General features: G+C 36.2%; 1 protein-coding gene across 3 annotated transcripts in view; it reads right to left on the reverse strand.

Annotated features, from left to right (window-relative positions):
• The window catches only part of ZNF521 (zinc finger protein 521), a 273,128-nt gene that overhangs the window by 125,668 nt on the left and 131,091 nt on the right, over positions 1-16,369 (reverse strand). For 2 of the 3 annotated variants that reach the window (XM_034643332.1, XM_034643330.1), the window contains exon 4: positions 3,749-3,833. In XM_034643332.1, coding sequence (XP_034499223.1) covers positions 3,749-3,833 — 85 coding nt within the window. The remainder of the gene's footprint in view (positions 1-3,748; positions 3,834-16,369) is intronic. The other variant, XM_034643331.1, reaches the window with a different exon arrangement.

Genomic DNA, 16,369 nt, shown 5'->3' on the forward strand with positions numbered 1-16,369 from the left:
ACTGGCCTTCGATGGTGAGTGTACTGCTGGTTGTCTACCACCAGCCGCTTGCAATTTGCTCACTGTGTTTCATGAGACAGTTGTTTGTGGCTGTTTGGAACACATTTGTCTCTTTGGGGATTTAGACGCTAGTTGCAATGCCAACCTCCGTAGTGATCGAAATTTCTTTCTAACTAAAATAGATAATTAGAGGCTGGTAATTATTGGTCAAGAATTATCAGAGTGAAAAAATTAAGCTTCTCATAAATAGTTCTTGGCAATGTCATCTCTTTATATTATCACATGCCTAACAGCCCTTTATTCAGAGCACTTAGAAATTTACTCTACTGCTGTTGAGCCTCATAATTTTATATGAGGCAATTCCTTTGCTGGGTTAAACACATTTAAATTCCCTGGTTTCATCTCTATCTGTGCTAATCCATACCAAATAATAATAATAACAGAAATCTCAAAGAGGAAAATAACAATAAATATTTACTATGCTGATAGAGACGGGGAAAATGAATTACAAGACATAATACACAATGGCTTCTTTCTGTATTCTCAGGTCAAAAGCCAATGTAAACTATGTGAAAGGAACAAAGGAAGACAAGAAAAAATTTCTCATCTGTGCAGACTTGAAAAGAGGGAAATCTTTTCCCCAGGAAAGCTGTTAAAATGTTTTGTAGCTCTTTTTGTGTGTGTGTGTGTAAAGAAGAAAAGAAACCCCTAAATAGTCACTGGTCTGATTTCTCCCTGAAACTGTGTCAAAATGTGGTGGAGAGTGAGGTTTTCTTTCTTTCCTTAATAGACATAAGTCAAATCCCTGATGCATTTTTATTGAGTAATTATTCCTGCAACTCTGACCACGTGCCCACACCTAGCTGCAAAACGGCACTTAAGCAGAGCGTCTCCAGGTATGTACTTGGTAGAAACACTGATGGTTTTCCTTTCACAAATGTCCCTGGCCAATAGCCTGAGACCAGCACTTCCAGAAACAAGCATGGAGGTTTCCTGACGCTGTGATTGCATGAAACATGTGTGCTACAGAGAAGCAAATTTAGAGTTACACCTCATTGGGTCATCTGCAGACCTCGTTCTCCATCAGGTGACATAATCCTTCCTCTAGACTGCTTGAAATGTAGAACGAAATCTGCAAAAACACTATATACCCTCTTAACAAAGAGTAAGAGGCTTTTCAGATAGCCTCTAATCCTTCTTCCCTGCTAAATGTCTAGTTGAGATTATTTTTTGATTAGACAAAAAACATACACAGACACACAACCTAAAAATACCTACCCTCAATGGAGGTATTTTAGTCAACAAAATAATGCTGCCTGCCTCATTTGAAAGACTAAGCATCACACTGGGATTTTAAAAAAGGATATCTTAGCCTTTGTGACATCCTCCCATTATGCATTCTCTTTCTGTAGATACTAACAACACGACTGGAGTTTAAGGACTTGGATGCATGGTCAACAGATAAAACAATTAAATGGATGCTATTCATTTGTTTAGGCCTCAAGTGCAAGAGAATTACATATTTTATTATTAAAAATAGCATGAATATTAAATAACTAGGCCCTCTGTGGAAAGGAATAGAATTTGCTTCTCTGATGGAAGGTGAATTGTTAAATGCTCAGATCCCAAGAGGAACTGAGTGTCATATTAATCCACCATAAGGTAGAGGGAGAAAGCCCTGGGAACACACTAATGTTGCAAGGAGTGTAAGAGAACTACAAAAGGAAAGGTATAAAGCAATTTAAAAAGAAAGACCAGCACAAACCAACAAATGTTATGTCCAAATGATACTAAAATTAGAAAATCAAAAAAGTCCTCTCATTGCTCAACATTCAATTCTGATTTGACATATGCAAAGAACATGAATATCAGGGTGAAAAATATATTCAATCTGTTCATCTGGTTCCCGGGATAAATAATGAAATCCAGAACCAAAAATAAGTTTATGTAGAATAAAACGAAATGGAAGTACGGCCTACAACATTTTGCTAAATTTTCCTTATGGTGCAAATTCCGAGAAACATTTTCACTGAAGCCCACACGAAACTGTAGCATGAAGCAGAATCATGAATGACTGCCACCAATAAACTCTACTCAAGAAATAAAGAGATGGAAAATATTAGCATTTATCATGACAAGAAGAATTCATTCTTTCTAACCCACGGCCCCCCACCCCACCCCCGAACAAAAAAGCAGTTTTGGAAGTTTATAAAGAATATCTGTTTGGAACCCAAAATAGAAGAAAACTGCAAGAAAACACATTATTTAAATCTCTCTTACATGTTGTCATTACCTGCTAGACACTCAGTAAAGCTGTCACTGTTACTCTACCACATTGGAGAATAGGATATTGAATGTAGAAGAAAATCACTAACAATATTAGTACTTAAATCTGGAAAATATAGAGATAAAGTGATCACTATTTTAGCTGTTGTGTGTAAGTTCCACTTTGCACAATTCTGTACTTAGTCTTTTATAAGCAATAATTCTCCTAAAGACGTGTCATTTGAAAACTATAAAGCAAATCCTATTGAAAAACTATTATCAATTTTCTAACATGCTTTTGAATTTATCTGTATTAATTTCTACAAGAACATTAGGAGTTCTGTTATGGTTGCTTTAATGATCAGTAATGATAGTTGGAGCAACCCTTCCACTGAGCATTCTTAGAACGCCTCCGATTAGTGTATAAAAAAACTTGTTTACCCCTGAAAACAAGTTCAGAGTCTAAAATGCTGAATTTTCTTTTTCTGTCTTACAGTTTGGTAATAGGAGAGCGTGAGGTTAATTGGACTTTTCAGTATTATATCACAATTATTCATGGTATTATCAAATACCATCAAATGAGGATGAAATTTTAAAAACTCTCATAGTATAAAAACACAAATGAGTAACAAAAATAGCATAAAGTAATAACAATTGTCATTTTACTAGTAGAAAAAGATCTGCTTGATAAAGTTTAATTGGCTGGTAAGACTCTTAGTGTTATTACTAAGTGCTTATCAAATTAAAAAACATAGGAGGTAACCTCAGAGGATTTAAGGGATAATGGGACAATACGAATAACCGAAAAAAATGATCCTTTTAGGGCTAGCCCCTATAATAAATGCAGAATCCCTGAAAACACTGGCCGAGAGTGACTTCAGAGATCTTCACCCAAACAGCCTTTATAGAAATCTATGTAAAATTTGGTAGGGAAATAAAAAATGATTACTGAATTCTTTACATGATCTTTACGATCATGATTATTTTCCAGGCTGTTGAAACCATACATATAAAACGATCCTATGGCCATTTAAATTATTTACGTTTCCCTATCACAAAAACTCACCACTCCAGATTTTGATACAAAGGTGCTTAAGCAACACACAGCAGTGCCATTACCATAATAACTTCTGAAATTAAAACCTGTCTAAAACTCTATGGAAAGCTAACATCCAGTTCATTAACCATTCCTGTTAGTTTTCAATAATGCAAAAATGATTAGAAGTTTAATTTGTTAATCACCTGTGTTTTGACTGGCAGTAGCTATACAATCCTCTGCAGAAGTCTAAACTAGCCCTTGCAGAAAATAAAATGTGCTAATGTCTTATCAGGCCTAATAATAGTCATAAAAATCAATCATGCCTAGGTAAAACATTGATGGCCGAACAATTAATTCATCTTTAACTCTGTTTAATTATATAGGCATTGATATACACAAGTAGGAGGAAAAGCTATCTGTAATAAGGGTTAGAGTGTCACTCACCAATCATGTGATTTGCAACATGAACCTGAATATCCCATTCATTGTAGAAAACCATCTGACACTTGATGCACTGATAGGTCTTCTTCTGAGAAAACAAGTATAAATAGAATTACTTAGACGCGTGCACTTTTTATCGTTTTCTTTAAAAAAAAAAAAAACCCAACCCTACTCAGGACATTTTTTTGAGATGCTGGTCTTAACGTGTGTTACTAACGAAGCTTTGTGGGTTCCCGGGGCAAAGTTCCATGAGTGTCTTACTAAGACTTTGTGGTTTGATCCCAACACTATGTTTTAGTTACAAACAGTTGGAAGAAATGAAGGCATATAATTATGGCATAATCATTTTTAAAGATTCCTAAACTCAAAAACAGAAGTTAGTATTTAAAAAATTTCTGTAGCTCAAGGCTGACTTTCAGAAACTGATGTCTTCGTAGACCCAGACCAAAACGTCTGTGATGCTGCTTCTAGATATCCGTTAATAAAATGGCCAATAGGATTTGCGGAATCTAGCTAAGAGATGCAGTGATTATAATTTTCAGCTGAAGTCTAAAATTTAGATGTTTCAAAAGTTGCTAAATTCTAGCCTTTAAATACATATTTTCTCCTATAAAGACATCATACCATACTGAACATTCTAATATCATTTTATCATTTTACATAACAGTCCTGGCAAGTGGAGCAAGCAGGATTTATTAATTCTTTTATCATAAATAAAGAAACTGAGGCCCAGGGAAGTAGAAAGATTTGTCTGATGTCAGAGTGCCCTAGAGCTGAGAAGAGAAATAAGTTCTCTTGATTCTAAATGCTAGGCTATCTGATAAAAGCAGCCTTTATGACTTCACATCTTTATCATTGTGTCCCCCATATGGCTCAGTACATATTAGATGAACTCAATAAATAAAGTATTGGTTATGTCTTCCAGAACACAGCTACATAAATTTCTTTACGATGAAACCTGATTTTTACAATTAAAAACCATCTTGGAAAACAAAACAAACCATTTTGTAATCTCCCAAATGTGAGAAAATGACATTTATAAAATCACATCAATGACAGTTTGTTAAGGCATCCTTACAGAATCATCTAAAATTGTTTCACCAATGGCAGTAATAAAAAAAAATCAGCCTGTAAATTATAATTAATTTTAAAGAACTCAATAGAATCAAAGTCAAGCACAGAAATTTAGCACCATTTCATAAGCCATTAAAATTATAAATGCTGTTAATGTAAAATTTTCCTCATTATAGTCACCTAACATAGTATTCGCTTCTGCCATACAGGATAGTAGTTTTCCCTGTAAAACGTGGAAGAGCAGGCCTACTTCCAATGGAAGCTTTCTAAGCAATCTAGCAGGCTTTGTACATTAGGCATATCGTGAATTGAGTGTGCTGGATCTAAATCTAACACCTAGTTGAAAACCCTGACGATCACCAAGGAAGATTTACTGCGCTGAGCTGTTTACAAGACGCTTTTGATGGTGACATACAGACCAACATGTGTTGCGTAAATAACATCTATCCCTTTTTTAACAATATTTCCCTTTAGAACTAGTTAGAAAATATTTCTTACTCCCAGATGACCTACATTATATATTGTTTATTAGCATACTTCTAGCATTATTCCTGATATGTGACCTTGCTGAAAAACAAAGAAACATAAACTTAATGGCTAGTCTTTTCTCTTGTTAGCATGGTAAAACATACAATATGTCGAAAACTGTCTCCAAAAATGATGACTGATGAATATGTTGGTGGAATATACTAGGACTTTTTTTCTCCTGGTCTAATAATAAAGAATAAAATCACCTGACAAGCCAAAATAATAAAATACCAGCACTTACTACTACCTTCAAAATGAACTGACATATTTGAAGATCTATGTACATAAGTTTTCTTTTATCATTGAAAGAAAATGCTTTTGTCACTGCTGATAATTCAAATACTAATTCTACCCTTAAGACAGTGCCTAAAATGTTATGTTCTATTCTTATTAACAAAGTCATATTCTTATTTATAAGCTCCTAAATTTGGGGTGGAACGAGATAAGAATTTCATGTCATCAAAAAACAGTGTACCACGATCTTAAAATGCTGTAGTTTGAACTTTGCCTCTGCACATAGCCCACATTTCCCAAATACAAAGCAATGACATGTAAATTGGGATGTGTTAAGGTATTCTTTTTTAAAGCCATGATATAAAATTCATTTTTACCTTCTATTTCTTTTTTAAACAGTAATTTTAAATGACCTTTAAAGCATCCTTATTATAATATAGACTCTTAGCAAAATATGTGAGAGACCCCTGCCCACCCATACACCATCTTTAAGAGTAAAGTGATAACCTCTGAACAGTGCTGGTTGGCCTTGGGACGCTCATTCCCTTGGAGGTAAATCCACTCCAGGTCTGTACAGCTGAGTTTGTGAAGGACTTCTTCCCAATTCTAGACCCAAATCTGCTTTTCTGCTACTTTCAGTCATTGGTCCTAACTCTAGGCCCTGGAGCTATAAAGAATAGATTGGATCCCTTGTCTAATATGACAATTACATTAACTCTTTTTCAGACTGAGAATGGAGGGATGTTATAAGAAACGCTTTGAACAATTTTCACCATCCTGGTTACTCTCTTCCAGGTCAACCTTTTAAGAAATAGAACCCCAAATTAAGCACAATACTCCAGGGTTGTCCTGACCCTTAAGGAGTACAGGAGGACTGTCACCTCCCTTAGGACAATTACTTCCATTTATATAGAAGACAACAACAACAAAAAAGTCAAGTGAGATCATTTCTTCTAAAAGCGTATAACAGTAGAAACAGAACTTCCATTGTTTGGGCCCCAGATTGGCCTTTATCAACGCTTAAGTTGTCAATTTACTTGAAATGCTAATTTAGTACAATTTTTAAAAGAGACTTTTTTTCATTAGCCTTTTTTAATGTGCTACTTGGGAGTGGGGTTGTCATTTCCTGATTGTTCTCTTTTGTTTTCTGATACTGATAGATGTAATTATCAAGGATACAACTTTTTCCCAGCACCTCATTATTTTTGATTGATTTTGAGAACAATTTAAATGTGCCTTTTTGACATTCTTGTTTTCAGTTATACTCTGGTTAAGGTACTCAGAGACTTTCAGAAAAGAGCATCTCATAAATTAAAAAAAAAGATTAGGATCTTTAATAATGTATACTTTAAAAAAAAAACATTATTCTGATTAACCCCTCCCCCCACCCAACCACATTCCATTAGGACTTAGGCTTCACATTTAGCCTCACCAAGCCAAAAAATAATATATACTTTGCAGTTATAAATTGCTTTGATTTTTTTAAACAACAAAAAAATCTGACTATAAAAAAAACTAACTATAAAAGAAATCATTGAGTTCATAGTAAGCCTCAAAACCAGAAAAGGAAAAAAAAACCTTAGTACCATTGGAAGTGACTATTACATAAATCTCTTTTTCTGAAAATTAGTAATTAAAGGCATCAGAAGCACTAAGCTTTTTTAGGAGGAAATGTAGTTTATGCCTATTTGATGAGGAAAAGTTCTTTATGAAAGACTCACAGTAGAAGGGATGACAGAACTAGAAATTCACCGTTTTGCAATGCCAAATAAAGGAGCCCAGGATACTCATTAATGGAAGCTAAAACTCTTTAAGAGAAAGGGTATTCTGGAGATACTCAATTTTTATCTGTTAATAACCACAAAGAGAAAGATGTACCTTTCCAGTGGATTTATCTGGTGATAATCACTGCAACCAGACTACTTAGCCTAATATCACTACTAATAAAAGAGCTTGGCATTATGTGTCTCTCAGTGTGATGCAATATGGAGCATAATATATCATAATAAAGCACTCTCATCTAAAATGTATACCTGAATCTAATCAAGCTTTTAGACAAAACAGTCCAATTTTCAGGAAATGCAGGGACAGAGGAACAAGCAGTACCCTGGCGGGGGGGGNGGGGGGGGGGGGGGGGGGGGCACACAAATCCAAAATATTCTTCAACACAAATCTGAAATATTCTTGGCCTATAATCTTCAAAAAGCCAATGTCACAGAGGGGTTAAAAGGTGGAGAGACTGTTCTCAGGTGAAAGAGATTAAAAGGATAACTAATAAATGCAGTGTGTGGGGCACCTGGGTGGCTCAGTTGGTTGGGCGTGGGCCTTCGGCTCAGGTCATGATCCGAAGTCCTGAGATCGGGTCCCACATCAGGCCCCCTGCTCAGCGGGGAGCCTGTTTCTCTCTCTGCCTGCCCCTTCCCCTGCTTGTGCTTGTTCTCTCTCTCTCTGTCAAATAAATAAATTAAATCTTTAAAAAAAAATGTAGTGTGTGTGTATATGTAACATGTGGATTCTGATTTGGGGAGAAAACAGTAAAAAAAAGGTTTTTGAGGAAACTCAGGAAATCAGAATTTCCGCTGGTTATAAAATGATATTGGGTAATTACTGTTAACTTTCTTAGATGTGAGAATGGTATTATGGCTATGTGGATAAACATCCTTTTTGTTAGGAGATGCATACTGGATATTTACGGGTGAAATGGCATGATGTTTACAATTTACCTCCAAATATTCAGAAAAAAATATAGTCATATACAGATAAAGTAAATGTAGTTAAACATTAACAATTATTAAACCTAGGTACATGCTTAAATATTTTCATAATAAAAAAGTGGGAATAAATGGATAGAATAATTCATAATATGTCATTTTCTAAAAACATTAAACATAACCTGATTAAACTCATCCCTTTGGTTCATTTTAAACCCCCACACTTGATGTACACCCAAAATGATTTGTGATGAGTTGTTACAAACAGCTTTGCAAATATTTTTTTGTATTTTTTGTGAGGGTTTTTTCTGTTACTTGCTTTTTATAAATCTAATGTATAAACTCCAAGAGGTCAAAAAAACCATAGCTTACATTCATTTCTATCATAAAGAAATAACCGGTTCCTATGATTGTCTCTAAAGTCTATAAAGAGCTCATATGCATAAAATTCACTTGCAACAAAACTGTGAGAGCTGATAAAGGAGCGATTATTATCCTCATTTACAGATGAAGTGACATGTACTAATTCATTCAGATTGTGAATACCATAACTAAATCCAATATTCCACCCTGCCTCCCACCTAGTGGGTTTTAACACAGTTTATACCCTGATCATTTGCAGGTAAATTTACAGCGGCATTTTAGGTGTATCTTGAAAGAAGGCTTTCCTTAAAATTGTGTAGTGCTTTGGTCTTTGACAATGCCAGGGTTGTATCACAGTGAGAAAACTGTCCCTAGCCACCTTCAGCATAAGCTTCCAGTACCAGGCCCTCGACCAAAATTCAGAGGGCAGAACTGGCTTCCAAAGTCCCCTACTGGACTTCAAGATTTTCTCTTTTCTCTCAGTGTGTGTCCTGAGATTTTATTGTCATGTTCTTAACCATATATTTTTGTGTATTAGTCCTGGTCAATACTGAAAGAACAATTTCAACCTGAGAACTTACACATGTCTCCAATCCTGAAAATTTCAGCTATTATTTGCTTCAGTTTTCTTCAGTTTCCAAGTGTCCTTCACACACCCTCTATTCATTTCTACTGAACTCCTATTAGGCCAGATTGGAACGTCTGGATTTCACCTCCAGGTATCTTAACCATATTTCATGCATATTTTAGAAGTCAGTTTGTCCCTCTGTTTTGATCTAAGTGATTCTCTGTACTCTGACAAACCATGAGTTCTCTCTTCACTGATCTCCAGTCTAGAGTTTATACTCTCTACCAAAACTTTTATTTCAGTGACCATTTTTCATTTCTAATTTTAAGCACATGTGCTCTTGCTTTGTTTATACTTGGATTTACTTCATAACTGATCACTCCTTTTAGTAGAAATCATACCTTCATTTATCTTTCTGAGCTTCTAAACATACTTACTTCAAAGTCTTTGTCAGACTGGTCCATTTCATTAATTTCCTCTGGAGTAGAATCTTGGTATCATAACAGCTGACATTTTTGTTTGTTTGTTTGTTTTTTGTGGCTTTTATTTATTTATTTTTGTTTTATTTTGTTTTGCGGCTTTACTAGCATTAGATTCATTCACATATTTTGGAATCTTGGTTTGAAGCCTTTTGTAATGAAAGATTTTTTTTCTACGTGCTCATTCTTCCCTTGTTAATAGTTTTGCCATTGTTTCTACCAGGCTATCTCAAGACTCCTAGACCAGGCTAGGTCTCAAGGGGCATTTCCTGTATGTCTGATGTGCTACAGGGATATAGAGGACATTGCTAGTTGAATCACAGAGCCAGCATATGGCTAATTAAGTTTTAAGTCATAAAACTGTATCTTTCTTCCTATCCCTTTAACTCTCCAGCTGAAAAGTCCTAATACCAGGTATGGATCAACAACAGAATTTTTTTTTCCAGTCTCCTACTGTAAGCAATGAAGTTTCTCCCCTGCCCTGCTTTTAGTAGCAGGTTTAGTTTTCTCCCACAGAGATTAAGTCTAATTACCACTTCTGGAGTAGAATCTAGCAGAATCCTGGCTTCAGTCTTAACCACTTTTGGAAATTTGGTTTCTGGATCTCATAGATGGAGAACTGTTTTGAACCTGACCATGTCCATTTGGTTATCTATATTTTATCTATTGTCATTATATGTTTGGAGCAGCAAAGCATGATACTACAGGTCATTTCTCAAGGATGTCCCACAGCCCTCAGACCCCTCTATGTCACCAGTCCCAAACTTAGGCAGTGGCCATCAAAGAAGAGCCAGTCTCCGACTCCGTCAGGACCCTCTGAAATCAGTATGTTGTTTACAGCACCAATGATGCTATAAAATATCCACTCCAAACATATCCAGGAGTCTTAGTAGGAAAGCAACTTCAGAATCTTCTTTTTGCAATTAGTTGCTATTTTGTGGCATCATCATTTAGCTCTGTGACAAATCATTTAATGACCTTGAGTCTTAGTACCTTTCCCTGTAAATTAAAACTAATAAAACTTACATCTTAAGAGTTGATGTGAGAAGCAAGTGAGAACCATATAAAAGTGCTTAGTACCATGCCTACCATGTCGCATGCCTGCATGAAACAGTAACTACCTTTATTACTCTTTACTTGACAGGTTATTATGGAGACAGAATGGAATACTATATAAACAGTCTGACACAACAAAGTTGCTTGTCAAAGATTAATTCTCACTCTTTTATGTGGACTTTGAAACCATATTAAAATTTCTTCGAACTAGAATCCACTAATTTAAATTTTATGACAATTAGTAAAAGTTAAACAAATGTTTATTAAACAAAGTTTAAAAAATTAATAGCATAAAGAATATCAGAAATTGGTGACAGGGTTGGGGGTAGGAAGGAAGAGGAAGATAGAGTGTGTAAAAAGGTACAACCTAGCTAGGAAAAAAAAAGCTGTTTTCAAGGACTATAGCAATACCATTCTGAGAACGAATATATTAATTATAAGTGAGACTTATATTTAAGATCAATAGCACCTTTACTTGGCAGTATTTTGTTGGCAAGCAAATGAATATTATGTGTGAGTGAAAATAATAAACCTACAGCTTTCTACAAATACTCAGTAGTTCAGACATTTTACTAATTTAGTTTGGATATCTTCCAAGTAATTCTGAACTTGTGAGAAAATAAGTCCGAACAGAGAGGGGGGAAAAATAGGTGAAATGTAATGGAAGCTACTAATGAGGAAAAGTTTGCTCAAATAATTCATTGAAAAACACCAGCATGGATTTTCTTTTTTTTTTTTAAAGTAAAATTTTATTAAATTTTTTGTACATGGATTCATTTTGTACATTCTGTTGTGTGCTCTCAGGGTAGTTAAAAGAAGGACACTATTGTCTTACAGATGTGGTTAATGTCCTGAGATTCAAGACCACATAGCCCTTCGTGCTAAGAGCCCAGGAACCAAGAGATACTAAACATGACTCCTAAACTCAAGGAGTTACAATATAAATGGGGAACGAACACATACAAATATTAAACTGTTATATAAATAGCATGGCAAAGCAGTTCAAGACCAAACACCCATCGGTGTATGGCAAAGAGAAGACCACTAAGACACATCAGATGCGAACAAATTAACACGGTCTACAAGAGTCAGGAAAAATTCCCTGGGAGAGAAAAGACTTTATTTGAGGTCTAAAAATGGGAACAGTTTTCCCTGAAGTCAAAACTGGTTACAAAGTGCCTTCTATGTGCCAGGCAAGTATTCACACTCCAGTGGGGTATTTGGTGGAATGAGGAAGGCAATTCCGAACAGAAGCAAGGCTAAATAAGATTGCTCTGGCCAACTGACTGGGCAGGAAGAAAAGAGGAGACAGACAAAAATCGAGTAAGAAAAAGATTTCTGTGTTAAATGACTTAAGTTGCAATTTTTTCTTTTAACTTTAGACAAACTCTGCATAGGCCCCTGTGGAATCTGAAAAGAAAACAATATTTATTTAAACATACTTAGTTTTTACAAATAAATCCAAAACTCCATAAAGATACACATTTAAGCTACCATTAACTTTGAAATCAGGGGGTAAAAAAGCCCAACCATTTTTCCCCCTGCTTTTCTTTGGTTCTTTTTGAATATTAAATAAAATATCTTTGTAATTTACAATATCTTATTTCAATAGTATCATCAATAGTCAAAAACTAGAAAATAATTGAGATTTCAAAAAAAAAAAACCAACACACCAAAATTCTGGCTAGTACTCACTAAAAAACAAAACTCAGTGTCAAAAATGGAGTAACTGAACTTGAGCCTAAGTTTTTCTCATGCAAAGAGATGCTTTTTCTTTCTTAGGCTTATTTGTCTCCACTCCTCTGATTTCTCCTGATTCAGAATTTGGAGGCTCTCCCAAGAGACCTAGCTTATTTCGTTCACTACACAGGTCACTGAGACCCTCCAGGTAAGAGATCTTCTTCTAGGCGATCTCATTCACTACGATGTGTTCAGTTGCTGTTTATTCTATGTCATAGCAAATGTACCGGATCAATCTCCTACAGTATTGTCCATAAAATGGGCAGTCAATACATTTCATGTATTGACTATTCAATGGACTAGTGAGGCATCCCACATCCAGCACCTTCATTCTTAAGCTGCTACCTACAACTTGACTATTTCTGCCTGAAAACTTCTCTATCACCCTACACTGTACCAGAAATCAGCAAATTAGAAGATTCTAGACTAACTAACACAGACTAAATTGATGCTGTAGTAAAGGTTACAAAAAAAAATCACCAAAAGCATGTGTTGATTCTTTCTGAGTTAGGACAAGAATTTGCTTCTAGTTACCACTTGTTATAATGTATTGTTAGTTCCTAGTTTGGAGGGCTTTATGACTCATAGATTTGGGTTAACTTCCTATATTGACTGTTTGTAAACATTTATATCATCCAGAAAGCTAAGAAATTGGGAGTGGGGGAATAAGAGTTCAAGTAATCTGTTTTTATAAACATAAATGAGAGGAGGGAAAGGAAGGAGTCGAAATTTTTGCCTTACACCAAATTATGGTCTATTTTTCCCATCAAGTATTTCAACTGTATACTGATTGTTTTCACCTTAAAAATCTGAAACCTCCCTTCTGTCTCACTATTGTCAGAATGAGGAGCTGGGGCTGGTGGATATCAGGGACACCTAGTTGGAGAGATGAAGAAGTAGGAACATTAAGTAGTATGTTGCAACACCATCCAACCATCACATGTCCACAGCGACCCATGCTGGAGGTTAATAATATGATTTACAGGGGCGCCTGGGTAGCGCAGTCATTAAGCGTCTGCCTTCGGCTCAGGGTGTGATCCCGGCGTTCCGGGATCGAGTCCCACATGGGCTCCTCCGCTGGGAACCTGCTTCTTCCTCTCCCACTCCCCCTGCTGTGTTCCCTCTCTCACTGGCTGTCTCTCTGTCAAATAAATAAATAAAATCTTTAAAAAAAAATGATTTACAGTCCTACCATAAACATGGAGAAAGTTTTGTGAGAGAGAAAAAATATTTTGGAATCCATCAAGAAACATTTGCTTAAGTATGTAATTTCTGCCCTAAAGGCAAGTTGAGAACATAGACAGGTTTGTGAATACTTAACGAGTACTACCACCATTTACTAGAAACTCACCATAAATATCAAAAGGATAACACAGAGAGGAGTTTTCATGTAACATTAAATCATAAGTTTCTTTTTGATTCTCTTAGAATTCATTACATGTTGTACCAGAATTATTTCAATAAAACTGATTTATCTCCTCAAGGACTGTAAGCTCTTTAAGGGCAGGTGGAGGGCCCTGTCTTACCTGTTTTTTATTCACCGCAATTTATAACATCCCTCTTTCCACACAATAAATTAATGTGTGAATGAGTCATGCTGGTTCATTGTACAATAAAAATCTTTGCGTCTTCCCTCTTCCCTTTAGATGAAGGCTCCTGTGGAGTCCTGGTTATTCTCCTTTGTTTATATTTCCCTAATCTATCCTTCCAGCTACTCTTCTGTCAAAGGAATACCTTATGGTCTGCCAATTTTGTGCCTTTCTTATCTACAGATTGTCTCTGTCTTGTTTGGGTCATTTCAGTTACCCTGTATGTGCCCAAATGACCTTGTCCTTAGTACTCTTATTTCCATTGAGGCATCTTACCTCATGTCCTCCTTCTCTCGGCTCTTCATCGTCTTTTTTCTTTTTCTTTCTTTCTTTCTTTCTTTCTTTCTTTCTTTCTTTCTTTCTTTCTTTCTTTCTTTTTCTCTTCTCCCTTTCACCCTGTTTTCATTTCTGCCTTCTCTCGTCCATCCCTTCCACTTGAACAGCCTTCTTACTGAGGCATGTCTTCTCCTTCAAATTGCTTCTAAAACCCCACCTGCTCCATAAAGCTTGTTAGCAATTACACCCACACAGCACTGTGGGTGTTTTGTTGTTTGTACTCTTTGGCACTAAGTTTTTTAGGATGGAGGTGTGTCTCCTTGACTTTACCTATTCTAAATCCTGCTGTGCGGCTACAACGTATATAAACGTAGAAGTGGCCAGGGTTTTTAACCCCTTGTTTTAATTGAATTTATTAGGAGATGTAAAACTCTTCCTCAGTCATCATTCCTAAAAGCATCTTTTAAAATAAAAGAATAAAATGTCCCCATATTCTTTACATTTTCAAAGGTAGTAGGACAAGCTTAGACCGAGCTGCAGTTCTAGAATGGAAAGGGACGCGTGAGGTCATCTATCTCAATTTATCCATTGTAGACAATGAGAATGAGGTCCGGAGAGATAAAGTATCCTTGCTTGGAATGCACAGAAAATGACCAGCATAGCAAGCCTCAAACTCCAGACTGCCATAAACACAGCCCCCCCTATTCGGGGGGCAGCACAGTTACCAAAAGGAATCGCTAACTCTTGCCCAGTTGGCTCTTCAGTGTTCTTCAAACTTGTGGCTCTTCTTGGCACTGGGCCACAGGATCGCCTTCATAGAGCCAACTCTTCCCTGCTAGTTCTTGCTTTCTTTGTGGGTCCTCGCTTCCCAGTGTATCCCTTCCGCAGGGAATTTACTGTGTTATATTCAAAACATCTATTCGCATTACATTCCAAGGTTTCCTGTCACTTAAGGAACAATGTCTTATTTCTCCTTTAGCTCCAGTACCCAGGGCATTGCCTGACAGGGGTTATTTGTGAAGGAGTGCATGAACTATACAGAAGTGAATTGACTGGGGCTTTTTATAAGTATACCCAAGAGTAAGTGTTTTCAGAGAAATTTATTGGAGGGAACCAGACTATTGCCACCAAACTTGCCTACATTCTGCATCACACAACCATGTAAGACCTTCCAGTCCCCCTTCAGATTATCCCAGAAAGATTAAACTATAGACTTTAAAAAGCTCTGTGTAATCCTTATTGACAATATATTTTACAAAGCTACAGACTTCCCACAGAAAAAGTGTCCAAGAATATAACCTGAGAAAATATGGGGCCCTTTCTCAACAGGACTTCTGCTCCATGAGAACACTGCTCCACAGTAAAGAATATGAGGGGGAAAGTGCTAGGAAAAGGATTATAATATCAAACCCAACATTTTTTATAAAATCTGTGCAAGGCAAGCACTGTAATTTTTTTTAGATGTTCCTTAACAGTCTGGGTGATAAATCAGTCATTATTTTAAAAGACATTTTAGAATTTTATTGTTGAATATCCTTACTAGACCTTTGAGAATATTCCTATTTCTAATCCTGCCAACTCCTCACCATCTTAATATGTATATGATTCACTGTTTGAGGGTATATTTGCTTTTTGGAGGTTTAATTCTTTGCCGAGAGAAACATGAAATAATACTTATCTGTTCATCATTGTGAGCCCAGTGCCTATGCCCCATGCCTGTCACAGGTTTGAAACTCAGTAACTGTAGAATGAATGTTAAGCGCTAGATACAAATTGGTCCAAATAGTGTAGCATGTCTGTTATGAAAGGTCTGTTTTCAAATTATTTAAATTTGGTGTAACAAAATGGTATCAATCCAGACCCCGTTATGGCACTGAAAGGATTTGTCTTCCACCAAAAGATGTCAATTTTCCAATCCTAGTAGGTCTAGGCATTAAGCTTAGAGGGCTTCCTGCCAGCTACCTCATTTATTTATTTAGCCCTGCCTCCCGTCTACCCTTCCTCCT

The sequence above is a fragment of the Ailuropoda melanoleuca genome, chromosome 14 (assembly GCF_002007445.2).
Source record: "Ailuropoda melanoleuca isolate Jingjing chromosome 14, ASM200744v2, whole genome shotgun sequence".
In the NCBI taxonomy this organism is placed as follows: Eukaryota; Metazoa; Chordata; class Mammalia; order Carnivora; family Ursidae; genus Ailuropoda; species Ailuropoda melanoleuca.